The 26,015-nt window shown below is 52.2% G+C and overlaps 4 protein-coding genes and 1 long non-coding RNA gene across 14 annotated transcripts in view; 3 read left to right on the plus strand and 2 right to left on the minus strand.

Moving 5' to 3' along the window:
• The window catches only part of PCGF1 (polycomb group ring finger 1), a 2,933-nt gene extending 2,107 nt beyond the window's left edge, over nt 1-826 (plus strand). For 2 of the 3 annotated variants that reach the window (XM_011358101.2, XM_011358103.2), the window contains one exon: nt 679-826. In XM_011358101.2, the coding sequence (XP_011356403.1) occupies nt 679-726 (48 nt within the window). In that variant the 3' untranslated portion in view covers nt 727-826. The other variant, XM_011358102.2, reaches the window with a different exon arrangement.
• LBX2 (ladybird homeobox 2) lies at nt 8-10,326 on the plus strand. Its single transcript, XM_011358100.2, has 5 exons — nt 8-183; nt 283-369; nt 494-574; nt 889-6,619; nt 7,665-10,326. Exons 4-5 carry the CDS (start codon nt 6,415-6,417, stop codon nt 8,042-8,044), a joined length of 585 nt encoding a protein of 194 aa, XP_011356402.1. The 5' UTR covers nt 8-183; nt 283-369; nt 494-574; nt 889-6,414; the 3' UTR covers nt 8,045-10,326.
• A 611-nt stretch (nt 10,327-10,937) lies between these two features.
• TTC31 (tetratricopeptide repeat domain 31) lies at nt 10,938-19,092 on the minus strand. Of its 3 annotated transcripts, none has more exons than XM_011358111.2 (13): nt 18,821-19,092; nt 18,569-18,657; nt 15,403-15,505; nt 15,053-15,282; nt 14,803-14,886; nt 14,282-14,338; nt 14,104-14,184; nt 13,801-13,995; nt 13,418-13,469; nt 13,246-13,336; nt 13,017-13,158; nt 12,737-12,838; nt 10,938-12,039 (listed from the first exon to the last, which is right to left on the minus strand). In XM_011358111.2, the coding sequence occupies exons 1-13, from the start codon at nt 18,858-18,860 to the stop codon at nt 12,007-12,009; spliced, it is 1,299 nt and encodes a 432-aa protein (XP_011356413.1). In that variant the 5' UTR covers nt 18,861-19,092; the 3' UTR covers nt 10,938-12,006. The 3 variants fall into 3 exon arrangements, with proteins under 3 accessions (XP_011356413.1, XP_011356412.1, XP_011356411.1); XM_011358110.2 differs by having other exon boundaries at nt 10,938-12,555; XM_011358109.2 differs by having other exon boundaries at nt 10,938-12,558.
• On the plus strand, nt 19,092-25,840 carry CCDC142 (coiled-coil domain containing 142). 3 transcript variants are annotated; one of them, XR_002779825.1, is made up of 10 exons: nt 19,092-20,193; nt 20,500-20,586; nt 20,649-20,807; nt 20,940-21,070; nt 21,142-21,255; nt 23,919-24,033; nt 24,238-24,415; nt 24,540-24,739; nt 24,910-25,388; nt 25,757-25,840. XR_002779825.1 is itself a non-coding variant. In XM_023529462.1 (9 exons), exons 1-9 carry the CDS (start codon nt 19,122-19,124, stop codon nt 25,164-25,166), a joined length of 2,313 nt encoding a protein of 770 aa, XP_023385230.1. In that variant the 5' UTR covers nt 19,092-19,121; the 3' UTR covers nt 25,167-25,840. The 3 variants fall into 3 exon arrangements, 2 of the variants coding, with proteins under 2 accessions (XP_023385230.1, XP_023385231.1); XM_023529462.1 differs by having other exon boundaries at nt 24,910-25,840; XM_023529463.1 differs by having other exon boundaries at nt 20,664-20,807; nt 24,910-25,840.
• On the minus strand, nt 21,617-25,848 carry LOC105290735. Of its 4 annotated transcripts, XR_002779829.1 has the most exons (6): nt 25,732-25,848; nt 25,344-25,448; nt 25,065-25,251; nt 24,528-24,699; nt 23,646-23,730; nt 21,617-23,079 (listed from the first exon to the last, which is right to left on the minus strand). It is a non-coding gene; the product is annotated as an uncharacterized LOC105290735 (long non-coding RNA). The 4 variants fall into 4 exon arrangements; XR_002779827.1 differs by lacking the exon at nt 21,617-23,079 and having other exon boundaries at nt 23,357-23,730; nt 24,528-24,591; XR_002779826.1 differs by lacking the exon at nt 21,617-23,079 and having other exon boundaries at nt 23,357-23,730.
• Nucleotides 25,849-26,015: the final 167 nt, after the last annotated feature.

The following is a 26,015-nucleotide window of genomic DNA, read 5'->3' on the forward strand; positions in this document are numbered from 1 at the left end:
TGACAGTATCAGTGACCCAGAGCCAGGGAGGAGCTCAGGGAGATGATGAACAGTGAGGAGTGTCTGTTCTCTTGAAGAGAATATATCACGGCTCTGGGTAGGGGATGGGGGAAAATAGGGCTCCCTAACCTGTATCTGTTTCCCCCCAGTTCTGGCAAAGACAAGAATAAAAGTATCCTGCAGGTGAGAGACGCTGAGGGGAGGGCCCCTCTAAAGAGACTCACCTCCCTGGGGCCCTTCCCTCATACACCTTGTCCTGTTCCCTTCCCTCCCTACCCCCAGAACAAATATGTCCGATGTTCTGTTAGAGCTGAGGTTCGCCATCTCCGGAGGGTCCTATGTCATCGGTTGATGCTAAATCCCCAGCATGTGAGTATTCCCACAGTAGATTTTTTGGGGGAGGAGGAAGAAGCTACAAAGGGAGGGAGAGAGTCTAGAGTGGACCAGGTGGGAGGAGAGAGTTCCTAAAACTGTGCCCTCCTCTCCCTGCTAGGTGCAGCTCCTTTTTGACAATGAAGTTCTCCCTGATCACATGACCATGAAGCAGATATGGCTCTCCCGCTGGTTCGGCAAGGTGAGCCAGGGCCAAGGCAGCCCCCGGGGCAGGGGTGGGCTGAGGGGGCCTTTTGGGTAAGAACGCTCCCACTGACTACTTCTTCCCGCTTGTTTTCTCCTTAGCCATCCCCTTTGCTTTTACAATACAGTGTGAAAGAGAAGAGGAGGTAGGGGCCAAGCCCCTGCCCCATCCCTTACCCCTTCCCTCCCCAGATATTTATGTGAAATTAACTACGGCTTTATTTTTTGAAATAAAAACTTGAAAAAAGCATCTCTTTTTCCTTCTTGTCCTGTCATACACTCATGCTTTGTCATGTGTACTGCTTCCTTCAGAAATCTTCTGAATGTCATCAAGAAGGAGGTCCCTCAATGAATGACCAAAGGAGAGGGGTAGAGGACCCTACACATGTAAAACTCAGAAGGTGAGCTAAGTGAAGCCAGACCACCCACACCAGCTCTTTTGGTGAAGGAAAGTTTTTCTGGAGGGGAGTTCTCACTGTCCTTGAATGTTACAACATATGATGGAGGCCTGAGTGGAGGTGTCCTAATTCAAGAGTGGTGAGAGTAGGGCTTGGGTTGGATAGTGGCCACTGCAGGACTGAAGAAGAGTGATATTTTAAAGAAAAATCCAAAGAATTGCACTATTGAGAGGAGTCTAAAAAAATTGGGGGGCATGGGACATAGATGAATATGTAGTTAGAGGCCTGGCTGTCTATACAAGATTCATCAGAAAAAAAAAATTCAGTGGGTCTTCAAGTGCTTGGACTAGGTGAAACCAGGCTTGGGAGAGGGTAGAGCAGGAAAGGGAGCTGGTGCCCAGGAGAGCAAAGCCAACTCGAAGGAACAAGAGGGAGGCCGCAAGGTTAGCGGTCCACTGAGTAATTCAGTAAACATTCCTTGTCTGTATAAGCCCAGCCATGAACGCTGGGCTCCGGAAAGAAACCCAGCCAGTGTCCCTATTCTGTGGGCCTCTAAGTGGTGTAGCCAGAAACTTGCCTAACTGGGACAGTAACAGGGAGGCTAGAGGCGAAATCTAGGAAATGAAGGGGCTGGGACAAGCAGGACGGAGCAGGCAGCATAAATGTTGCTAGAACCCAAGTTTAAAGTGTAAATCTCCTGCTGGCTAAGATCTGATTCCGTGAATTCAAGGGGATCCTTGTGCATACCTGGTGAGGGCTGAAGGCTCTGAGCTTCCATGGATGAAGATCTGATGGCAGAGGACTTGGGGGATGGGTATACTAAAGGCAGCCCCCCTCCAGTGTGCTGGGCTGGCAACAGGAACTGGGATAGGGACATCAAATTGCCACTGGCATGGGTAGGATGCACATCTGCAAGATTCCGAAAACTTCCTACGTCTTTGGGCCTAACGGCTGGAATGGCTCTATCCCCATACTCAGCTGTCCTTAAAGGCCTAAGTGTTACCTTCTCCAGGAAACCTCTCAGAATCAGGGTTTTACCACCTCTGGGCCTGTCTCTTACACCAGCATATATCTCAAGGTTTTATGTTAATTCTGTCATTCCCAGGGTTTCCCACTCTTCTCCCTGAATTTAATCTCTGGGGACTCGGGCCCATCAGAGCACTCCACACTAAAGCTGTTCTCAAGGCAGTTAGTGTGTGAAAGGGCATTTCTGAAAAGTGACTCCAGAGGGAGAGGTGTGGGCTAGGGGAAAGGAGAGTAGAAATGCCTCTGGGGACTTTTGGTAGCCCAGGCAGCTGCAGGACCTGAGGAGTAGTCTGATTGGGGCTTGGCATCCAAGAAGCCCAGCCAGAAGATAAGGCTGCCCGAAGACCCAAGACCTAAGAACCAAGCCTGGGGATGGGGGCTTGGAGGACACATGGCTTGTTGGCAGGGAGTAGCCACAGGCGCTCAAGCTGGGATCTGGGGTGGAGCAGCTGCCCTGCCTTGTCCCCAGTCCAGCCTAGCCTTCTTGTCTGTAAGCAGCGATGCATCTCCTGAGGTCACTGGTGCAGGCCAGCTGTGGGCTTTGCCTCATTCTCCCGCAATCTGTGGATCCAGTACCACCTTCCCTGGCTTGTCCCACACAGACCCTGTCCCCCCGGGTCACTTAGGTATCGCTCTGCGCCAGGTAGGGCCGATCAAGCCCCAGATTCTCTTGGGCTCCACGACGGAGCAGGTGCCTAGCCGGCCCTCTCCCGAGTGCCCTTGACCTCGCAGGGCTTCCAGGTGTTGGCATCAATCCTTACCTGCAGGACCACACCCACCGGTGCCCAAGGCACACGTTCTTGCCTAGCCACTTCTGTCCACACTCACCTAGGGGAGGAGGTGCCATGATTTGCCCCCGCCTTTGGCACAAAGGGAGACGATTCCTCTCAGCCCGACCAGTCTATCCCAGGGCTGGGGTGGGAGTTGAGGAGATAGAGACAATGGACTTCCCTGGGACAGTGAGTATCAAGGTGTATATAAACGAGGGAGGGGCTATGAGTATTTGGCTCCTCCCCCAGCTAGCTCACACATGCTAGACTGAGGAGGTTGAGCAGAGTTCTGTGAACCAGCGTAAGGGGCTGGGAAGAACTCACAGACACGAGGCTTTAGAAGTAACAAAACTAAAATTTCAATATATGAAGCAGTACAGTCTGCAGTAATGTTCTCTGAAAGAAAAAACAATCCCAGAAGTATGCAAGATAGACAGATGCCCTGCCCCTCACTCCTCGGCCTGGAGTTTCCTCCCTGAACTCCTGCTTCCCCACTTCCCCGTCAGGCTGGTTAATGGATATTGCGGGCGTGGTGGGGGCAGGAGGTTGGAGGGTGGCAAGCACATCTCTGAGTCTGTCCTTCACTGTGCACCGCTGGAAGGCGGTTATTCTGAGGATCCCCCAGTCGCTCCCACACACTCTCAGAATTCAGAGAAATGCGAGGGGTGGGAAATATGGAGACTAAAGTCATTTATTGAGCCGATCTGGTATCAAGAAGAGGGGTTGATCTGGGACAGACTTGTACGATGTCAGGGAATGAGAGAGAAGGTGGGGGTGATAAGAAAAGAGAATAGGTGGATAAGATGGTGGGATGAGGAATGGAAATCTGAAGGGGAGTAATGAAGGAAAGTATGAGAAAGCATCGTTGTTAGGGAATTGAGACCCATTCCTGAGGGAGTGAAAATCGGAATGTGGGGATTTCTACAAGGGGAGGGAGCTGAGGGCCCCCAGGTGTCTGAAAGGGACAGTGGGGAGAATCTGAGGAAGACTTGAAGGATTACTTGAGAATGCTGGGAGGGAAAAACAAGAGGGGTGGGGGGGTGGGCAACGGTGAATGATTATGTCTGTGGATCGCTCTGGGACTGATCTAAAGCAGGGAGGGTTGGACCATGGTGGGGGGAGGAAGAGGTTCACGGTTCACATCACAGAGCACTAGAGACTGTCGGGGGCAGGGGCTCTAAGCTCAGGTAGGGGGAAGCCTATAAAACAGCTGAGCGACCCCCTCTACACACACACACACCCCAGGCCCAAAACCCAGGTTTAATCTCTTAATCTCCCTCATTAATCACTCACCCTCTTCCTACCCCCTCCGAGGATCTGGTTTCTCACCATCTCAGGTTCCAGAGACTTCGCTAGAAAAAGTCCCCTCCTGTGGCCCCACAGTCGTCTGGAAAAGTCCTTGGCTGCTGGGAAGACCTTAGCTGGGCTCTGCTGTCAACAGCTTCCTCCCATTACTAGTCTCTCCTTCCCTCTCCTCCCCCAAACTCACATCTGGGGATCACCTAACCCCATTACCTGAGCCTGGTTACAGGGGGAAGAAGGTAGGCAGGAGAGATGGAAGTGGAAGAAGGCAAAGGCCCTTCAGGAGAGCCCCACACTCCCCACAGACACGCACTAGTAATTGAGAGCAGAAGAGGTGACATAAAAGCTACATAGACGATGCATGAGTGAAAGTCATAGTGTCTGTTTGGTGACAGGCCTGGGTTTCTGCAGCCTCCTGGGATTCTCTTTAATTGCAGATTAAGTGAAACCACCAGGATGGTTCAGAGAGCTGGAGCCTCCAGCTAGGAGGCTCTCCTGGCCTTCCTCTGCCTCCCACCATTAGTAACCAATTAAAGTCCTGAGGCATCTCAGATTTCTGCTGTGGCCTGGCTCTGCTCTCTGACCCAGCAGTGGCCCATTGGACTGAGTTGTTGCTCGGGCTACCACAAGAGCACTATATGAATGTCTGGATGTGTCTGGGGGATGGGGTGGTCATTGGAGGGAGCCTTTACCAAGATGATACTGTGTTTTTCCGCCTTCATTGGGTGGGCTAGGTCAGTGCCTCAATGTGAGGTTTCCTAACCCCCATTATCAGAGTGTCTTCCTATCCTTGTTAAGGAGTCACTGGCCCAGGTACTTCAGATCTCTCAAGTTGGGCACTAAAACTTCAGGCTCTACTTACCTCAGGGAATAGACAGGTAGACACAGAAGATCACTGCACAAATGATGGGAGTTGCAGAGGTCTATAGAGAAGGTGACAGAATGGACAGTCTAAGAGGAACTGGCCCTGTTCTTAATGGTGCTATTTGAAAAACTAAAACCCATAACAAAGTTCCTTCAGAGTTGTGAGTTCCCCAGGTGTGGTGGGACTTCTCTGTGTCTGGGCTGTGAAACCCCTAGCTATTTGGGGTGTGATATTCAAACAAAAACTTTGCCTCATTGGATCTCCACTGGCAGAACAGCACTGTTCCAGAACTGCTTTATTAGTGCAAAGGAGGGCTGTGTGGTACTCACCTGAGTGCAAGCCCAGGACTAGTTATGGGAGAGAAGAGAGAAAGACACACCGGACACAAATAAAATAGGAATGACTATCCCAGGTCATAGTTTCTCCCTGGGTTGGCAAAAGTTTCTGTCCCAGAATCTGGTTGGGTCCATGAAGAGGACTTTTCAAGTCACTCTTCTATAGGGCAGTGACCAGTGGCCCCTTCCACCATTTCTCTTGCTTGTAGGTTTCTGGGCCTCCCCAGGCTAGGTAACCCCTACTGGAACTACAGAAGCTTAATGAGACCAAGACAAACTGATAGATGGATAGGATAGTGTAACCAGAAGGCACTCTGTGGAGGCCAGTCTTCACTAGCAAAAACCCCTCCTGGTCAGTAGCCCTAACTCAGGGTTTGCTGTGTCCTCTCTCCTGAGGCCCAGGTCTTCGGGGAACCTCCATGTGTTTTGACTCAGGGCCTCTGAGCTGTGCTGGGACAACCTTGGGTGCAGCGGGAGAGCTGGCTGGAGTCCACTCCCCTGCATGTGCATCCCTCATCGCATCCCCACTATTCCCCATGCAATAGTTCTGCCCGGCCAGGTCCTTCCAAGTCTTGAGTTCTCCCAGCATCCCACACAGCGCTAATAACCTCCAGCTGCCACGACCTCTTTAAAGAGCTTTCCGCAGGGGTGTGTTGGGGGTGGTGGAGCCAGGTCAGGGGACTGAGGTCCTTCCTAGGTGGGATCGGGGATCCCAGCACAGACAGCTCTGATTTCCCTCCAAGGACTTTTGCAAATCCCCAGCCAGGGCCAGGGAAAGCAATTTTACTGCCGACGAGTTTATGAGCCAGAACGGCAGCTAGGCAGGGAGTCCGTGGCACACAGCATCTGGGGGCTGCCCCGGAAGGGTCCAGCCGGAATAAGCACGAAGCCGCTGGTTGTTCCGCTGGCTTCTCTCTGCGCCTCCCTTAGCCTGTAGAAATACCTCTGCCGAGACATCTACCAGTTCCAGACCCGCCACGGGTTGGAGGGTGGGAGCGCAGGAGGAGGGGCACACGGGGCTCAGGCCCAGAGCGGGGGGCGGGTCCGAGACGGGGGGCCCAGATCGGGAGCCGAGCGCTGGGGCCCAGGCAGCTGCGGATCCGAGCGCAGCTGGCGTTGGGACCACCACAACCTGGCCGGCCATGAGCTCGGGACCCGAGCCCCGGACAGCCCGGACACCCTTCAGCATCGCAGACATCCTAGGTCCGCGCATAGTCCCCCGAGGATCCTCTGTGTCACAGCTTCCTGAGTCGAGCCCAGGTCCCACGTCGCCGCTGTGCGCGCTGGAGGAGCTGACTAGTAAAGCTTTCCACGGACTTGACGGGCACGCTCCACAGCCCTCTGAAGGTACAGCGCCGGTCAAGTCGCTCACTGTGACTTGGCCTTCTCCCCATCTCTCTCCTCCAGGTTCCCAGGTCTCCACATTCATTCACCCTGGCCGCCACCCTAATCCGCCCCCTGCCTTCAGTCCATGTGCCGAGACTTGTATCTCCCAGTCCTCACTTGCCCTCTATTAGTTCCCAGGCTCCCCTGCCGCTCTTGGAGGCCACCAACGCCAAGGGGAAGGGACTGGCAGTCCAGCGACCTGTTGGTCCGTTCGCTGTAGGCGGGGCAATCGCGACAGAGAAAGGCCGGAGTGAAAGAGACAAAAGGCCAGAGCTGGAGGCTGTAAACGAGTGAGCTGAGGCTGGGGTGGCGCAGAAAGTGCCGGGAGGCTCAGCTCCGGCCTCTCCGAGTAAACACGCTCCTCTCCAAGCCCTTCTCTTCTGGAGGGGGCGCAAGGCGCTGAAGGTCCTTGGAGCGGCAAGTGCCCTGGGACTACAGACTCTGCCTTTCCTTGCTCTTTGTATCCCCACTACCTCCCTTTTGGGCTTGTGGAGGGGGCACTCATGTCACTAAAAAAGAATAAGCCAAGAGTGTCCAACAAGACCCACGCGTCTATAGAAGGGCCCGATGCAGGTGCGATTACACTCACCACGCTGGGTCAGCTGCCCCTACTCTGACCGTGGTTGGCCCCCCGCTTCTGGTGCGGGCCCCAATTTACAAGCCCGCTCAATCCGGGCCTCAGAAAGGCCACAAAGACCCCGCCCCAGACGGCCTGACCCTGCACCAGGCCTCTTCTAGCCGGTCCCGCCCTCCTCCCTCCCCCCACCCCCTTTCTCCTCTATCGCTCAAGAAGCCCTTAGCCTACTGCCTCCCGTACCCCAGTGGCGGATTCCTCTTTGTGCCCCCACCGTCTCCTCAGCCTTACCCCCACAGTTCGGTAATGGACTACAGTCTGACTCCCGTCCCCTCACCCCCACCCTGGGCCTGACCCCATCCCTAGTTTTTCCTCCCAGGTGGAAGCCCGGTTCACGAAGGCTGGAGACTGATTCCTGCCCTATCTCCACAGACCGCGCGGCCCGGGGCGCTCTGGGTCCCGGCCCAGCCGGCCGCAGACGGCGAAAGTCACGCACCGCGTTCACCGCGCAGCAGGTGCTAGAGCTGGAGCGGCGCTTTGTCTTCCAGAAGTACCTGGCTCCCTCTGAGCGTGACGGGCTGGCAGCGAGGCTTGGCCTGGCCAATGCGCAAGTTGTCACATGGTTCCAGAACCGGCGCGCAAAGCTCAAGCGGGACGTGGAGGAGATGCGCGCCGATGTGGCCTCGCTGCGCACGCTGTTCCCCGAAGTCCAGGGCCGCCTTGCGCTGCCCGACTGTGCAACCGGCCTCGGCCCCGCACGGCCTGACTCCAGGCCCCACCTGTCAGACGAGGAGATACAGGTGGACGATTGAAGGCCAAGCCGCCTTCCGGGTTCTGGCGCCCTGGACTCCTCGCCTCCGCCCTCCGCTCCCTGTCCGGATTGCGGGGTGGAGGGAGGGTGTCGACCCCAGCCTCTTCAAGTCGAGACGCCCATCTTTCCCAGTTCTTAAGAATAAAGTCGATACCACGCCTCAATCCCGCGCCTGGAGCAATAAAGAGCAGTGTCTGCTGATTATTGCGAAGATGCCGCGCTTGGCACTGTGCGTGCGGAGCGCTTTAAATGCAGTTTCCTTTAACCCTCATGGCATCCCTATAAGGTAGATGATTTAATTATGGCCATTTTGCAGAGGAAGATCGCCTAGGTCAGGATTTGTACCCATTCATCCAGCTAACCTTCAGAGCCCCGGAGACTCCCAGCTGAGGGCAAGGGAATGGAACTCTGGTAACTGCGGGCGACTCCCCGCCCTTACTAGCCGCGTGGGTCGCAGGACTCCACCGAGTCTTTGATCTGCCACCGCTTCGGAGACCTTGCCTCTAGTCTGGCCCCCAATGTGACGACGTCTTACCTGACTCCTCTTTCCCCACCTTGAGGTCGTTTGTTAATGGGGTGTCGACCCCTCTCCCTTCCCCCGCTGGAAGAACCCTACGCTGGGCCACAAAGTGATGTGTGCCGAGAGAGGGAGTACAGCCCTACTTCCGGGCCCTCCGCCCCAAGCTGGGCAGAAAATGTTTCCGGTGGGACAGTGGCAGAAGGGTGGGATGGCGGGGCCTTGCCCGTGGAGGGCGGAGCTTGGATTGGCTGCCTTGTCTGGAGGAAACCTCCAGCCTACCTCCGCTGGCGGACATTTCTTAATTTTTTTCCACCGGTGATTAATCATCCTGTAGTGTGACGGAGAGGGAAGAGGGGCACTCGGTGGCTACAGGCCCTCCTGCATGCCTGGCCTTCCCAGAGGATCTGCAGGAGACTATACTTAGGTCTTTGCTGTTTCCCCTCTCTCGTTTGTCAGTACCTTCACCCTCCTCAGACCTTCCCATGAGTCTGCCCAGGTGCTACAATCGCTCTCTCAAGGATGCTCTGGGAAAAGTCCACCCAGGGTTCGAGAGGGCTCAGCTAGGGCCTCAGTTGCAAATGGAGGTCCCAGAAGAGGATATTTAAGGAAGGGTGAACAAGGCTGGAAAGCAGAAGGGAACCTGGTATTTTCAAACAATAAGCTACCGCTTATTGAGCAGTTCTAATGAGAACTTGCATGGATTAATCTTCACAATCTTCCATGGATTAAGCCCCCATGAGATAATGGGGGCTTTAATCTCATTTTAAGGATGAGAGATTGAATCACAGAAGGCCCAAAGAAACTTGGTCATGTCATGAAGCTTCTAAGTGGTAGGGCCAGGACTCACCAGCTTGTTTGACTCAGGAGCTCATGGTTTTGGCCACTACAGGTTCTGTCCCTATAGCTGTGACCCAATTGCAAGAAAAGTGTTTACAGAAAGAGGCAAGGGAGAAGTGCCAAAGGTAAGAATTTAGGCAATATACCGCAGATGGCATGGTCCTTGAGGTAGAGACGAGGTATGACAGCAATGTTTAGGGCAGGCTAACCTGGCTGCATGTGTAGGGGTGGACCAGAGACTGAGGAAGTAGTATATTTCTGGTCACCGAAAAGGTAAGGGCAGAGAGAATTGAGGGCCAGACTTGGGGGAAGAGAGGGCGGCTACCAGGAAAGAGGAATCAATGTGATTCCCCAAATGACCAAAAATTGCAGTGACAGCGTTGCAAACCTGGGCATCATGGACAGAAACAGACAATGACAACTAGTATAAAGCTAAGAATTTGTCACCACTATGCACAAAAGTATCTGAATCTGTGTTGCCTCTTCAATACACACACACAATACACACATGCGTCCCCTGCTTCATGTTCAGGACCCCTTGCGTATTCCCCCATCCCCTTCTAAAGGTTACCACTCTGGAACCTTTAGATTAGAGTGACCAACTCATTCTTGTATGCCCAGGACTTCTCCAGTTTTAGCACTGAAACTCCCACAGCTCAGAAAATCCTTCAGTCTCAGGAAAACCAAGATAGTTTGTCATCCTGCTTTCCAGCCTTGGAGACTCAGAACTCAGGCTGCTGGGTCAGAACCCTACCAGTTAGCAGTGTGAGTGTAGATGCAAGGTGTCACGAATTCTGTGGCTCTTAGAGAAATGTAGGATAGACTAAGAGGTACTGGGGAGGGGACATTTCTTTGAGAGGCCGGAAGAGCAAGGAGCCAACTCAGCCTGACTATGCAGTACTGGTGGGCAGATACTATGCAGTAGTGGTGGGCAGCCATTTTTGAGGGGCCAAGAGCCCAGAGAAGTCTCCTAGAACAAGGAGGCCAGATGGGCAGGCCTCTGATGGAGTCACTGTAATATCATCCCTTAAATACCACTTCTCCCCAGTCAGGCATGAGCGAAGAACTTCCAAGGCAAATAATTCTATTCAGGAAGGTGGGGGCCAGTCAAGTTAATTGGCTCTGAGCCATAACCCCCACCAATTTTAGGCTTATTAAATTATAGACCAGTGCTGCCACCTCTTGGAATCAAGGTTTGAATAAACAAAACTCAAACCTACCCTATCAAAATGGCCTCTGGATGAGCGTCTCTTCTGCTAGGTCCAGGAGCAGAGCTTCTCAAAAGTCAGGGTACATAAGGAGCACCTGGAGGACTACTGAAACACAAATTGCTGGGTCTCCCTCTTCTGGATTCTGATTTAGATCTAGGGTGGGCGCCAAGAATTTGCATTTGTAACAAGTTCCCAGGTGACGCTGATAATGCTGATTCAGGGACCACACTTTGAGAACCACAGACCCAGGAACTCTATTTTATGAGATAAGCAGCAATTCATTTGTCCTCTCTTCCCACCATGAAAATCATAAATATGTAGGACAGTTGCAGATAAAAATTGATTTATTTAACAGCCACTATGTACCAAGCACTTGGTAGATGTTTTCTCACACTTTCTTTCAGTCCTCACAACAGCCCTGTGAGGTAGGGACTGCCCCCATTTTACAGATGAGGGAACTGAAGCATAGATGTTGAGAGACCTGCCCAAGGTGACACAACTAATAATGGCAGATTTCATCCTGCTATACAGTATTTAAGGGGGTTCCGACCATAAACAATAAAAAGAATTTGGGAAAGCCCTGTGTAAAGGAGGTGACTCAATACCTCCTATCTCCAGGTGTGAATGGTGTTGAGCAAGACCCATAGGGCAGCAAGAATCATCTTGATGAATGGTTCTTCTTGGAAAGGGATTCTGGGAGGCCAAAAATTCCCCTACAGATCTACATTTAAATAAGCTGAGAATCCCAAGCAGGGCTAGGGAGGACTGGCCAGGGCAGCTGCCAGGATCTCAGAGGAGAAACCAAAAGGACCTCGTGATTCTTACACAGAAAGTAGAGAATTATAGTCTTCTCTGGAGCAGTGACCCTTGGTGGGAAAACTGAGTAAATGCACACTGGGAAAGGCTAGTTACACTGCCCAGTGCTGGAGTAGAGAAAAAGCATGGCTAAGGTAGCGCAGCCTGGGCACCACAGAGCCAGCCGTGGGGAAGTGTAGAGATGGGCTCTGCCAGCTCCAGGCAGGAGCTGGTAAGGGAATTCCCAAATGCAAACCTTTGGCAAAGGAGTCGGAAGGAGGTGAGCATCAGACCATTGGGCAAAGGAGAGGTCAGAATGTGCAGAAATGTGGACAGGAAACAGGACATGAGGGGCTGGGACTCTGGGACTAGAGAAAACAGGGCAAGGAATCAGGATCAGGAAGAGATGAGCATCCATCAAGGTGAAGGGTGGGACCTGGCCTTATTCATCACCATTCCTCCCTTCATGAGCACAGCTCTGGCTGGTGAATGAGTCCCCCAGGGCCAAGGGCGGAGCAAACTTCAACATCCCCTGCCGGATCTGCTGTAGTCTGAAAACCTGAACTTTTGTACAGTTCCCTTCTTGAGCCTTGGTGGATTTTATTTTTCCTTACTCTCCCCAGAAGAAGCCATCTGCTCGAAAACCAAAGAAAGGCTGTTTCAGTGGATGTGGGGCACTTTTTTCTCAAATCAGAAGGTCTCCGTGGCAAGAGGAATGACTGCCAGGGGTGTCTCTTAACGATGTGTTTAGGGTACAAGGTCTCAAAATATGCAGGGAAGGGCCATCACACAGTGTTCCTCGTCATTGTGAGATGTACACATGGCCTTGTCCTATGAGGAATAGGTCCTCCCTCATCTGGCCTGAGGTAGATGCTGTGGCCCAAGTCTCAGGATGCCCAAGTCTTTTGAAGGGTTCTGGAGATGGAGAGGACGGGGTCTTCTACTCTGGGTCTGAGGGAGGGGCCAGTTGGAGGGGCTCAGGTGACATGGTGGATAATGCAAGGGTGGAGACAGAAGGCCAGGGGCCCCTCGAGCAGTGTTTTGTAAGCGACTAAAGGAGGGGAGACCTGAGGCCCCAGGCTCAGTGTGAGGAAATGGCTGGGGGAACCCAGCTGGCAGAGGTGGTGCACGGATTCTTCCTTGCTGATCCTGCTGAGAAGGGAAAGGGAGGGGCATCTGATATTCCTCTCCAGCAGCACAGCCCCTGCCCCTCATTCCATCCATTCCTGCCCCTCCTACTCACTGAGGCAGAGGTAGCATCGCTTGGTGTTGCAATGCTAACCAATTCTCCCTGCTGCCCCCTCGGCATGAGTGGGCCTGGTTCCCTTACCAGAGTGAGTTGCACAAGACAAGAGTGGAGCTCCCGGGCTGCGTCAGGCTGGGATCCGCCTCTCAGAGTCTCCTGGAACACAGCTGCTGCCTCCTCGAAGCGCTATGGTCCCAGAGGGATTAGAAAGAGGAAAGTTTAGGTATCGAACTGGCCCCAGCTCCTAGTACTACTAACATTGTGATGTGCTATTAAGAGTTCACCTAGAAAATGTCAGTGTGGACCTAATCCTCACCCCATCCCACCCAAATTCCTCCTATGCTTCCAATATCAGACCCATTACCTGCAGTCCCATCAGGGCCTTGCCCAGGCGGAAGAGTCCCCGGGGCCAGCCAGGCTGCAGGGTAAGGGCCACCTGAGCATCGGCCAGGGCCCACACCGGCTGACCCATCCGCTCATGGCAAAAAGAGCGATTTCCAAATAACCTGATGAAAACAGAGTGACCAAAAGTCCGGGTCCTCAACACCTTGCCTTGCCCTGACCTCCCAGCACAGTGGCCAAGCCCCACCTACCGGTGGTCCCGGGGGTTGAGCTTCAAAGCTTGGGTGAAGAGGACTACAGCCTCGTGGTAGAAACCATTTTGGGCAAAATCGGTACCCAGCTCTAAAGAGGACAGAGGGTGGGAAGGTTCATATGGGGCTACCAGGGAGGGTGGGGCAAGGAGAGAGAGAGAAAGAATCTCACTTGCTAGCTCCTGGCTCTGCTGTAAGGCAGCTGTCAGCAGTTCTGGAGGTGCCTAGGGACAGGGAGAAAAGTCAAACAGGACCCAAGGCCTCAGCCTCCTCAAACCCTTTTTCTTTGCTCAGATAATTAACATTACAGTTAGTATCACCCAACTCATGTAGTCCTCATGACAGCTCTGAAAGATGGTATCAACTCTACCTTCCTGCAGAGGAAACCAGCCAAGGGTCGGGGTGACAGTGATGCATCTTCACCTCAGGTCTCTCAATCCTGGGGCCAGAGAACTCCTACTGGTCACTGCCCTCAACTCTTAGGTCCTATGACTTCCCAGAGACCTCTGGCACCCCTTTCGCTGATTCCAGCTGAGGTTCTTCTCCCCACCTTACCTCTGCCTTAGGACTCTGCCTGGGGCTCTCTTCTCTTGGAGAGCTCCCTTCCTCCTGGCCCATCTTCTCCTGGGGGCCCAGGCTCTTGCCTTGGGGCTCCTGGCTCAGTTCCTTCTCTCTGAGGGCACCGTGGGGCCAATCCCCAACCTTGCGCAAAGCCAGAGACACGAAAGTACTGGATAGATCCAGTAGGTCCTGTGAGCAGAAAGAAAAGGTAGGGAGGGGGTGGGGATGAAGTATGTCCAGGAGAAGGGGAAGGAGGGTGTGGGCAGAGACCAAGAAGGGAAGGAAGGGGCCTCTCACCTCTTCCTCACCACACTGTCCCTGAGCTGGGTTCCCAGGGCTGGATGGGGGACTCCCATCCCCATCTGGGGTGGCCTCGGCCTGGAGGGAAAGTGGACAGGTACAGAGTTGAGATGGCCTTGAGCAGCCTGTCTTCTCAGCCTCCCCCTTCCTGGCATTTGGTGCTCTTAGTACTCACCTTGGGCTCCCCACCATCCTGCTCCAAGCGCTCTTGCCGCTTTCGGTCCTTTTGGCGCTGCAATAATAATGAGGAGGATGTGTTCTGGGCACTATACTTAAATACACATGCGCACACACACACAATTGGTATCTTGAGACCAATTCTTCATGTGTATAATATATACTCTACATCATGTACTGAGCTAAGAGTTTTGCATACACTATCTCATTTAATTCTTAAAACTCTATGAGGTAGGTGGTGTTACTCTCATTTTACAGGTGAAAAAGCAAACAAGAGAGTCACCAGGCAGATGTCTCAGAGTAAGAAGGAGGCGGATTCCAACCCAGCAGTATTGTGTGATCCTGGAACTGCTGCACCACATGGCCTCTGGGAGACCCTCCAGTCCTTGAGTATCTTGGGTTCCCCCAACAAGAGGATCCACTGCAGGCCACCTTGAGTTCTCTCTTGTTCTCGCAAAGCTTTCCTCTTTCCCTCCCCTAAATTCCTCTGAGCTCCCGCTCCTTCTGCCCTCCAGCTACCTTCTTCTTGAGTCGCTTCTTCTCTGCTTTCTGTTTCATGCGCTCCTCCTCAGCCACCAGTTCCTCAGCCAGGCGGTTGGCTTCCTGGAGGAGGAAAGGCAGGTGACAGGAAAAGAGAAAGAGAAAGCAAAAGGGAGACAAGCGGTATGAAAGCACCTTAAAAGATCCAGATTAGGGGAGAATATAGATATGGGAATCTGAGGGTTGGAAGAATCCTGGGGGAGGTGAAGCCTCTTGCAAACAGTCTCACCTCTTCAGTCAGTAGGAGCTTCTGGGGCATGGCCACCTGAAGCAGGCTGTCTGAGCCACTGGGAAAGGATGCCGAGGAAGGGGGTCTTTGAGGGCAGGACTTAGACCCTTGGGGAGGGTACAGGAAGGACTTTTGGAGACTGCAGTAGGTACCCAGTCCCTTGGCCCCCTTGTCCCTGTCACTCTGTCTAGCAGCTTTCCCCTCATCACAGAAATGGTCCAGGAGGTAATCTGTCAGGAGGGAGAAACAGAAGGAAAAGAAAGAAGAACATGAGAGAGAGAAGCATCTGAGGGCTAGCCCTCCCCAGGGTACCAGCCTCGATCCCTGGGCCCGGCCCCTGCACTCCCCACCATGGTGCCACAGCTGCAGCCGCCCGCTGCTCCCATCCACATGGATCCGGTGCAGGCCCTGGGGATCACTCTCCACAAGCCGTCGAAGAAAATCCACTATGTCCTGGGAGGGGGAGGGGAGGGGAGGCTGGTGTTGGGGGGAGCTCGGGGAGAGAGCAAGGGGCTTGGCTGGGTTGAGCCCTCCACTATGACAACCACAAACCAGCCACCTAGCCTGGAAAACCTTACTGGCCAACCTCGCCAGTCAGCACCTCAAACACACTGTTCCCAGTTTTCATGGTATGTATCATCTCCCTTCACTACTGCCCAGTCTTCTCAAAGGTTGAGTGTGATGGTCAGCCCAGTCTTCTCTACTGCCCAGGATCTCCTCCCCTTGACTTGCCGCTAGGTCAGTCACACTGAAGCCCCTAAAATGGAGCCCCCTTACCTGATCTTCCAGCTATGTCCCCTGTCATATCCTTGAATATGAAAGCCCCCATATAGCAGCTACCTCACATTTATACGAGTATAGCAGTTCATGGCTGGCTTCTCCCCTGCGCTTCATCTGTTTCTCCCCTAGACCGAGCTCTCAACAATTACTCCCTTACTCAAAACCTTCCAGTAATCCCCCACTGCCAGGGCCACAGGCAGAATCAAATCTAGCTCCCCAGCCTGGGATTTGGAGCCTTTTAAAAAGTTCCCCAGCTGACCTTTCCAATCTTTCCTTGCAATCCTCCCCTGCCATTCTCCCTCTGCCATCAGGCTTCTTCCAGACCTTGGGGTCTTCCCCCAGCAGTCCTAGAAGCTCTCCTGGCTCTGAGCTTCTTTCTCGCCACGTCTTGTCTCACCTTCAAGGTCCAATTCCAATTCCAATTCTATCTCCTCTTTCATCTCCAATTATCTCTACACTCTCTCAACAAAGCTGTGTTCACATAGTTCGTTTTATATAATTTAGAGCCTTACCATTCATTGCTTTTTATCGTTCTCTTATTTGGTGAGGCAGCATTGAACTGGAAAGAGCACTGCGCTGGAGTAGAGCTGCTTGCATCCTAGTTCTACTTAAGCCACTGCCTTGCTGTTTGATTTTGGACAAGTCATTTAACCTCTCTGGATCTCAGCTTTCTCATTACAAAATGAGACAAAACTCTTCAAGGCCTGGCCCATACATTCTGTGGTTCTGATGAGAATTGCTTCCTCAGTTGGTATAAACTAAAGGGGACAGGAATCATCACTTCCCTATGTGGCCTAATCAGGCCTAAACAGAGCAGACCTCAACTAGGTGGTGGCCCACTGACTGAGAAACTTAGAAGCCACATGAAACTCCAAAGTTCTAAAATAATGCATAGGCAGGACTTTAGATCAGTGAGGTAGGTATAGTCAACCTTCTAAACAATTTTAGATCCAGAGCTCCCCTTAGGAGATAGTCCTGACTCAACAGCATCTTCATTTACATTGTTAGGCATTTTCATCAAGTTTTAGTCTCAAATTCAACTTCCTAACTGGAACTCAAGCATAAATAATGCATGCTCTGGACGCGTTTTAGGCAGCCTCCTCAGAATGTGCCACTCAAATATATAATGTCTTTCACTATATCTCCAATCTCTCTCTTCCTACTCAGTCCAGTCCAGGCATCTTAAAAAAAAAAAAAAAAAAATTCCATCCCAAATATAGTCTATGCTGCTCTCTTAATTCACTACATACATGACCTGGCCCCCCAAAACCTTCACGAATCATTTCCTACCCTCTTGTCGCCCTCCTCTAGCTACTGTGGTCTCCTTTGAAGTTCCTACAACACATCTAACATCTCAGGGCTGCTGTACTTATTTCCTCCTCCTGGAATGCTCTTTCTGCAGTAAATGGCTCAATCCTTTGTCCCTTTCGGATTCTCTACTTAAATCTTCTTCGGGAGGCCTTCTCTGACCACTCCTTTTAAAACAAGAACTCTCTCAACTCCATGCAGTGCTCCCTATCCTCTTTCTTGCTTTTCCTGTGCACTTCTCATATTCGACATACTATATTTTTTATTTGACTGGCTGCCCCCACTAGCTACTTCTAAACCATTTAATAAAGGGATTTTGTCTGTTTAATTTACTGCCTTCCCAGCCTAAAACAGTGCCGGTTGGTTTGTGCTCAATGACTGTGTACTGAATAAACAAAGGCAGAGAGGTTGGTGAGTAGGCTATTCTAATAGAGATGCAGCCAGGAGCTGTACTTGAAGAACTATGTGACCCAGTGAATTTGAAATTTATCCTGTTAGTGATGGGAGTGGACCTGATCTGGGGAGTGAAACACTCAAATAAAATAGTACTGGGGAAGTCTCTGGGTGGGATGTTTAGTTAGATGGCCCTTACAACTGTTCAGGCCAGAGAGAACGAGTTCTTGAACTAAGGCAGTGGCAACCGGAGCAGGAATGGAAATGATGGGTTTGATTCAAGAGACATTTCAGATGTAGATTTTAGTAACTACTTCTGAGAGGTAAATGTGTGAGGTAAAGGAAAGGGATTGATAGAACAACTCTCAGATTTCTGGATTAAGCAACTGAACAGAAGTTTGTGTTATTTACCAAAACTAAGATTAGAGGAAAAGCAACCTATTTGTAAATATGAATTAACTTCTGGACTTGTGAGTTTAAGGTTTTAGAGATAACCTAGAAGCAGTTGGAAGTATAGTTTCTCAGTGCTCCCAAATATGATCCTGTTCCTCCCTCAATAACCCTATCACCTACCTGGGGACATCCAAACCCCGGTGTTGGGCGAGGCCTCTCAAGCCACTTGCTGCCTTCTTTCCCACCTCATCCAACCAAACTCTCCACTCAGGTCTGATGTCAATGAAGTTCTTTTAACTTTTCCTTGCCTTAGTGTCTTTGCTCACAGCGCTCCCTCCGTTAATAGTAACTTTCCCCCAAGGAACTCCTACCCACTAGAGTCTCTGGGTTGAGATCTAGAGACCCTAGTCTGCCCAACCTTGCCCACTTCAGGCTTTTATCCCGGCAGCGTCATCCCAGGTCTCCGCGCCCCCCGCCTCCCACTTGCCGTGCGCTCCTCGAGGGCAGGGCCCGAGGGAACGCCTCTCCAGAGCCGCTAGAGCCCAGCGCGGAGCCGGGCCGAGGCTGGGCTCAGTACAGCGGTTGAAAAGAGGCGTGACCGACTTAAACAGGGTGAGGGGGGAGCTAGGAATCCCTTTTTACCTCTTCGCCGTAGTCCTCAGGACCGAATTCTTTGCAGAGTTTGGGGACAGCAGCCACTCCCGGCGGGCAGCCAGGCCTCAGAGGACAGTCTACAGGAAAGGAAAGCCACAGCGAGTCAGGAGGACTAAGGATGGATTGACGGGAGCCCTCTGTCCACCGCATGAAGCTCAAAATCCTACTGCAAACAGATAGACCCAAGTGGGGTCGCACCAACCCTCCTGGACCCACTCCTGCCCTGTCACACCAGCTCACCTAGATTGATCCGCCTCACTACCTTGGGAATCGGCGCCATCTCCCGTCCGCAGTGACCCGAAAGTGAAAGATAATCTAGTATTTGATGTCTGCCGAGGGGAGGGGTAGGGCAGAGTAGGCAGCCATCTTTGTTAGGGGCAGAAGCCTCCGCCTACGGAGCGCGAGAGCGTCCAGGAGGGTCCCTGCGCCTCGCGGGCCAAAGATGACGGCTCTTAGGGGTAGGGCGGAGTCCGGGCTACGGCAGGCGTTGGGCGGTGCGGGTAAGTAGGAATCATTAGGTTCGTTCAGGACACGTCGCCCTATGGCCAAGGCATCTCGATCGGGTGGCCTTCTGCCTCCGCTCGCTCCCGTGTCGCCGTCGTGGGCGCAAGCCGGAGGCGCTGGTGAGGAGCAGTGGGAGAGAAGGCGGGCGGGCGCTGTCGGCTGGGACTTTCGTGGCTGGCCTGCGCTGTCGGTTGCCGGGAGCATCCCTTGCTCGGACCCACGGCCTGGAGGAGCTCCGGGAAGGCAGTCGCGGTGGGAGGCGCCGGCGGACGCGGGAGAGCACCACGAGGCTAGAGCTGCGGACTGGAGGCAGGAGGTCGCCGCCGGCGGCCCGATCCCCGCTGCACTGCAGCGTCTCCGGGCCGTGTTGCTGCGGCTGCACCGTGAGCGGGAGCAGCTCCTCCAAGCCCGGGACTGCGCCCGCCACCTACAGGCGGCCGTGCGCCTCCTGAGTATACTGAGTCCCGGCGCGCAGCCCCCCTGCCCGGTCCCCTTGCCTCCGCTGTGCCGCGACCTGCTGCTGCAGCCTTCTGGAGGGGCGGTCCTGAAAATCGGCCATCGGGAGACTCCCGAGCCACTACTCCTTACTCGCTCCATTGGACTAGCAGCCCAGCGCCTGCATGCTGTCATTGAGATGCAGCTCCGTGCTCTGGGCCGGGCGCCCGCCAGCCCCAACCTATCATCCCAACTCGCCGACCTGCTGCTGGCGCTTCCGGCCTATCATCAGCTGCAGGAAAAAGCCTTGAGCAATGTCCCAGGGGCAGCGCGCCCTTTTCCCCCAGCCCGTGTGCTCTGCCTCCTGACTGGGGAGCGGGGTTGCCAGGTGGCAGGTCGCCTAGATGAGGCACTCAGGGGATCAGGCTTGGGGGATCAGCTCCGCAGGAAGTGTTGTGAGGAGCGGGAGCTGCTGCTGCCAGGGCTCCTGGGCCTGATGGGGAGCGTGGCGGATTCAGCCAGCAGTAGACTGGAGCTTGGGGAGGCTGGAGCCCTGTGGAACCAATACTGGACCCTGCTGTGGGCGGCCTGTGCTCAGAGTCTGGACCTAAGTCTAGGACCTTGGAGGGACCCCAGGGTAGCAGCACAACAGCTGAGTCAGGCACTGGATCAGGGTGAGTGATGGGTTTTGGTGGGCATTTGGGAAGGCTTCTCCCTAGTCGCCTTGCTTACCTGCCAGCCTGACTACGAAAGCAGGCCCTTTAAAATGAACACCCCTCCCTCACCTCCCCCTACCCTCACTCTGGTTTAGGCTATACCTTCTGAACCTTCAAGGCAAAGTTTTGCTTTCCATCCCAGTCTTCAGTCTTGGGGGCGGGGGGTGGGTGGGAATGCCTCCACTCTTACCCATCACTGAGTGGGCATTGGTTGTGGAAAATTAAGGCCTTGTTTGCAGGCTCCAGGGTCATTTCTCCCATTAGCATCCCTGCCTCAGGAGTGTGAGAAGGAGCTGGCTTCTTTATGTCACAGTTTACTTCATCAGTCTCTTATCCGGAACTGGGACCAAGGTGAGAAGGAAGGGGCACTGGGAGTGACAAGCCTCAGGTTGCCCCTTCCCTATCAAACATAGCCCTCTCATCCTCAGGCTTCTGCCAGGCCTTGGGAACTGCTAGTGACCAGAGCAGCTTTTCCTCATCCTCTCATACCACTGAACTTCTGCAACAGCTCTTCCCTCCTCTCTTGGATGCCCTTCAAGAACCCAAGTCAGGGTTGCTCTGTCAGCTTCCAGGTGAGATAAGGGGCTGAGGTTGGGGAAACAGAATTGTTGAGCCTATCTCCTTTATTCCTTCACTGTTCTGAAGCCCGCCTCCTCCCAAAGGTGCTCCATGATCGCTTGGATACTTGTCTCTCCCCTCCCCAGGTCCTGCACCCCTTGCCCTGGGGCTCTCCACTCTGCAGACATCCTTACTCTGGTTTGGGGGCAGAGCTCAGCAATATCTGGCAGCATGGGCCCCAGGTTCCTTCCTGCGCCTGATTCAGAAGGACTTACCTGTGAGTAGCTAGGGATGGGGAGGGAAGCAGCCTAGGCTGGGCTCAGACCTCACTCCCTATTTTTGCCAAAGCCTCTACTGCGTGAGGCAGAAGCTCTGTCTAGCCTAGCTTCAGAGGAAAGCTTGACCCTGGAGGTGGAGCAGCAGCTGGGCCTGGAGATACGGAAGCTGACAACACAGATCCAGGTGAGGAGAGTGGGGACCTTGACAATGGTCAGCTTTGGAGCTGGTGGTGGTGAGGGGCGGTGTGTGTGTCGCAGAACATCTCAGTGACCTGGAATCTTCTTGGAGTCTCTGTTAAATTTACCTTTCTTGCTTTGCCCATTTTTTGTTATTATGGAAAATTTCAAACATTTACAAAAATAGAAGAGTATAAATGGACTCCATATTCCCACCATGGAGGCTTTAACAATGGTCAACTCATGGTCAATTTTGTTTCATCTATATATTCCACCCCACCCCCCATGTCAAGTTCTGATTTTGTCATGTTAACAGCCACCGGTTTTTATTGCCTAGATCCACGATTTCATTAGAGGGTGCAAAGTGGTGATTTTCCAATTCTATCATTCCTTCTTCATTTATTATTTGGATTACTCATAAAGTGAAACTTGCCTTCATTAATTATTTGGCTGCTCTGAGGTTTATTTTGTAGAAAAAAAGTAAGATAAAGGATTGAATACTATTATTTACTACTTTTCAATACAATGTTTCCTTTCTTTTTTAAACATGTAATTTGTATTATTATTAAAGTAATACATATCCATAGTTTAAAAGTGAAATAGAATACTATTTTAGAAGGCTTCTAATGAAAAAATAGCACTTTATATAATTGCCCCCCCACTGCTACCATCGATTCCTGTTCCACAATGGTAACCTTCATTCACTCTTGGCTGTTTCTTCTAACGTTTCTTATTTTCTTCTGCTATATTCATTTTTGCTATATTAATTTTTCCCCATTTTGCACATTATCTATTCCTACTAGGAAAGATGTCTGTTTTTTATTTTCTCTTCCTACCCAAATTTCTCCTTTGCCCTGAATAAGGGCATAGCTGTGGAGTTCAGTCCTTGTCCTTCTCCTTTCTCTGCATTCCTGCTCACTCACAGTGCCTTGGTGCTGTGGACCTTCCCCTCCACCCCTGCCAGTTTAGCCCTAAGCTACCATCTGTATCTGCCATCTCAATTTACTGTTGCCTCCTCCAACTCAACATGCCCCAAAGCAGGCTCCTCATGAGCAGGGTGGACAGTGATGGTCCTTAGAGCTCTGAGATGGGCATGTGGTGACAGATGCTCCATACCAGGCCTCTGGCTCAAGTTGGTAGCTAGGCAGCCTCAGATGAGTGGCAGAAGTTACTGGAGGTGGGGAGTTCATAGTTTCCTGGGGGAATCATGGGGAGGTGGCCTGACCAAAGCAGAAGCTCCCTTTGTGTATTGTGTGTGCACGTGCGTGCGTGCATGTGTGCGTGCATGCACACATCTGGGGTGAGGGTCGGGGACTGTGGAAGAGTAAGCAAGTTGGCATCAAATGTGGAGGGCACTGAAAACCAGTCCGCAGATTTTGGGCTTTATTTCATGAGTGATAGGGAGCCATTGTAAGAGCTGTAAGGGGACAGTGAAGACCATGACAGTTTGATCCATCTACAGTGGTCAGGATGGAAGGGATAAGAAGGGTCCAGCTCTTGGTAGTTGTGGTGAGAAGACAGCAAAAGGAACAGGGACAGTGTGCTCACCGTGTGAACCAAACACTGTGCAAAGCACTCTGATGCTTTGCTTCTCTGCCTGGTGATTGCACTCTTGGGCATCTGCAATGTTGGGCATTCCACCACATACAGCACTGGGATGAAAAAGAATAATTCAATGTTTTGATTTTTTCTCCCCAGCTGGTATGTAATGTCCCAGAAAGAAAGACTGTCTCAGTGTGTGACCTTGTATTTCTGGAGTGTTGAATGAAGGGTTCAGTTGAAAGAGAGGTAATTTCCTTGACATAAATAAGGAACAAGGGGATGCTGATTTCTGGAAGAAGAGAGGAAGAGTTTGGATTTACATAGGCTGTTGTCAGAATATGTACCAGGAGCCACATGGGCTCCACCCCAACCTCCATGTCTGGCCCCCCAGGCCCCCTCCTCTCTTCAGGCTTGTTGGCATCTAATCGTCTTTTCTTCACAGACCTGCCACCACATGTCCCATTTCTTGGGGTTCTTCTCCAAAATGGATTGTAGAGACCCCCTCTTTTTTGCCGTCCTCTCCCCCTCCCAAAACAAAACCTATCACACCAAAGAAACCAAACCAGTACGTGGGCCTTTTCTTGCTTTACAGGTTACAATGCTCTAGAGAAATGCAAGTGGGTTGTCAGAATACTGAGTGTAAGGACTTCCCAAAAGTTCCTGAATCTCAGAAAGTTATAGTCTTTACTCTTTGTCTACATGCAATTCCTTCCTTTCTTTCATACATGGCAGCCAAAAGATTGTACAAATCTTTCTTTCTTCAGCCTGTCCCCAGCATTTGCTTTTGAACATTGGTGGTGGTGAGGGTGTCTTTCTCTTTTTTTCCCATTAACGTTCCTGTAAAAGAAAATTAACCTGGACGATTTCCATCTTCTGAACCAAGCTGAGGAGAGCAGGGTAATCCTGATGCAATTTCCCATAATCTCTTCTGGGTCCAAACCTTTTGGAAAACCCAATAAAAGATATGGCACTTCTCCTCAGAAAATGGCTGAGCCTATAAAATTATGTGTACAATTCTGTTCTGGGATTGTATGGATGCCTGGTTAAATACCTCAGATTTAGAAAAGCACCAGAACTTGACAAGTCCATAACAGATAAACCCCTTTTACCTTCTCCCTATCCCCACAGCTCCTGCCTGAACAGTCATTAAGTCTCTTTTTTCAAGAATGTCATAAACAAGCTACACAGGGCTTCGAACTTCACATGCCAAGGGGTCGGTACTGGCAGCATCGTCTCTGTCCTGGTAACTCATTCCAGCATCCCCAGGGTTCCCAGGGGGTAAGAGTGTCCCAACCCCTCCAAATCCTGGTTTCATTTCTCTCTCTCCATCCCGGTCCTTACCTCCTGTGCCCCACTTCCCCTGCTAGAAATCTTACTCTTTTCCCCAAAACGCCCCATTAGGACTTCTATATCCTTATATCCTGTCCTTTCTGTTCTGTGACTCCAGAACTGCCAAGTATTCCTAGTGAGTATGCCAGATTGGTGGTCCGCATTATACTGGAACCTGTGTTGCAAGGATTGCAGGGGTTGCCACCCCAAGCCCAGGCCCCTGCCCTGGGCCAGGCACTGACAGCCACCCTGGGTGCCTGGCTTGACCACATCCTTGCCCATAGGATCCGGTTCAGGTAGGGAGAAAAGGAGGCAGGGGCAGAGGGATGAATGGAACTGGAAAAGGGAAGGGGATAGTTGGGGTAGAGCAGTTTGAAGAGACAAGAGGGTCAGGTGGCCACATTGTACCTCGGCCTTCAGCCTGCAGGGGGCACTGCAGCTCAGGCAAGACTTTGGAGTGGTCCTGGAGTTGCTGGAAGAAGAGCGGTGGGGCCTGTCCCCTGAACTTCGCCAGACTCTGCTCACGCTCAGCATCTTCCAGCGGCTAGATGGGGCCCTGCTGTGTCTATTGCAGCAGCCACTGCCCAAGACTCGAGTCCACAGAGGGCCTCCCTGTTGCTGTGAGTCACTCCCCTTCCCCAACTCCAAGCTGTCTTGACTCTTTGCTCAGTATTTTATGTGCCCCATCCCCCATGTTCATCATTTAACTGGCTTTAGCCGCCGCCGCACACCCCCACCCCCACCCCCACCCCCGACAGCAGCCACCTGCCTTCTACTCCTGCCTTACCAGGTGTTTGTAATGAGGTCCAGACCTTGGAATTACCCAGCAGCAGCCTCAACAGCTTGGAGAGCTTGGAGCCCCCTCTTCGGCCTGGAGCACCCTCAGCGCAGACAGCTCAGCTGCTAAGCACATTGTGGGGAGGAGGACCTAGCCCCCAGGCTTACCTGGTGGGAAATCAGCAGGCCTGGCTTGCCCTGAGGCAGCACCGAAGACCCCGTTGGCATTTGCCTTTTCTTTCCTGCCTGGGGACCAGTCCTGAATCCTAAGGAGCCTGTTCAGGAGCCAGAAAGTCAGAGTTCCGCATCTCTGGCCGGAAAAGCCCAGACGTTTGGAACTGCAGGTTAAAGAAGCCTACAATTGGAAGCTTGGAAGAAAGTGTACCTGAGAACCACCAACTACACAGCCTGGGCTAACAAGCTAAGAATCCAAGATCACTCCAGTACCTGGAATCCAGAGTAAACAGCAAAACCACAGCCTGGAATGTGGAGGTCAGCATCTCTGGAGGCTCGGCTAATTCCCCATCAGTGAATATATCTCAGGGCTAGATGCTGGGAGGAGGTAAAAGAGAAAGATAAAAAGCAATAGAAAGTGGAGAGCCTAGATGCCACTTCCTCTTAAGTCCTCAGAGCCAGGCTAAACACAAAGTTCTTTGAATTCATCAGGAACCACAGAGGTAGAATAGGTATTTCTACAGCTGGATCAGTCCCAAGGGCTGTATTACCCTGTACACCCCTCCCCATTATTTTCAGCTATTTGAAGCACATTGGGCTGTAGGACCTTCACGTTTAAGCTTTGGTTACTCAGAGTTCAACATGTTTATTCTTCAATTACCTGAATGGTGTTTACCCCCTGGTAGATGCATAATCCCTGCCGTGATGGTGGTGCACTCTCCTTGGAAGGGACCAGCACTTAAGACTGGGCACAGCAGGGTACGGAAGGGGAAAAAGGCTGCAGAAAACCGACGTGTTATCAGAGACATGCGCAAATGGTTTCGGCACGGTTTATGTAGTTTCTTCATCGTGGTACAAGATAACTATGAACGACAGGTTGTATTTGATGACTGCTTACTTTGGGCCCCTCCATACCCTGTGCCGAAACTACCTCTCCTTTTTGGC

Source organism: Pteropus vampyrus, unplaced genomic scaffold (genome assembly GCF_000151845.1).
Source record: "Pteropus vampyrus isolate Shadow unplaced genomic scaffold, Pvam_2.0 Scaffold37, whole genome shotgun sequence".
NCBI lineage: Eukaryota > Metazoa > Chordata > Mammalia > Chiroptera > Pteropodidae > Pteropus > Pteropus vampyrus.